At 45.3% G+C, this 534-nt stretch overlaps 1 protein-coding gene across 1 annotated transcript in view; it reads right to left on the minus strand.

Annotated features, from left to right (window-relative positions):
* Nucleotides 1–27: 27 nt before the first annotated feature.
* LOC127751665 (uncharacterized) overlaps nucleotides 28–534 on the minus strand; it is a 9,324-nt gene continuing 8,817 nt past the window's right edge. The window contains exon 5 of the mRNA XM_052275598.1: nucleotides 28–345. Within this exon, the coding sequence (XP_052131558.1) occupies nucleotides 28–345 (318 nt within the window). The remainder of the gene's footprint in view (nucleotides 346–534) is intronic.

Here is a 534-nt window from a genome sequence, read left to right on the forward strand (position 1 = left end):
AGCAAGTAAATTAACAGTCCTAGAGCACTACGCGTAAGCCTGGATCCAACTGCTTTGAATAACTTCAGGGTCCCATTCTGTCGTGAAGCCATAAATGGCCCTTTGGAGCACAATCCAAATGTGTTTGCTCTCATCTGGATACGCGATGTGGAGGGCAAAGAAGCTCTTGAAGCACAAGTCCAGCGCATGGAGCACACTTTCAACCTTGTAAAGGAGTTTAGCCACCGACACGCAGGCACTTTGTGATTTTTCTTGGTCCACAACAACTATCAATGGTGCGCCTTTACCACCAGATATCATCTGTGCTCTCCTCTTCTCAACGGCTTCCTTTATATCACCAACACACTGCAAAAGAGGCAAACCATGTTAGAAGGCTAGTAGCACTGGCACAATATTTATACTTAATACACTGAGAACGTACCTTCACAATCACAAGATAGCTGTCCCTTGCTCTGTCCATTGATATCTTGTCCGTAACAGTCTGATCTCCCTGGTCTACCTCCACAGTATGACTTGGTCGTATAGCATGCAATA

Source organism: Frankliniella occidentalis, unplaced genomic scaffold, assembly GCF_000697945.3.
Source record: "Frankliniella occidentalis isolate FOCC.00 unplaced genomic scaffold, Focc_3.1 Scaffold685, whole genome shotgun sequence".
Taxonomy (NCBI): domain Eukaryota; kingdom Metazoa; phylum Arthropoda; class Insecta; order Thysanoptera; family Thripidae; genus Frankliniella; species Frankliniella occidentalis.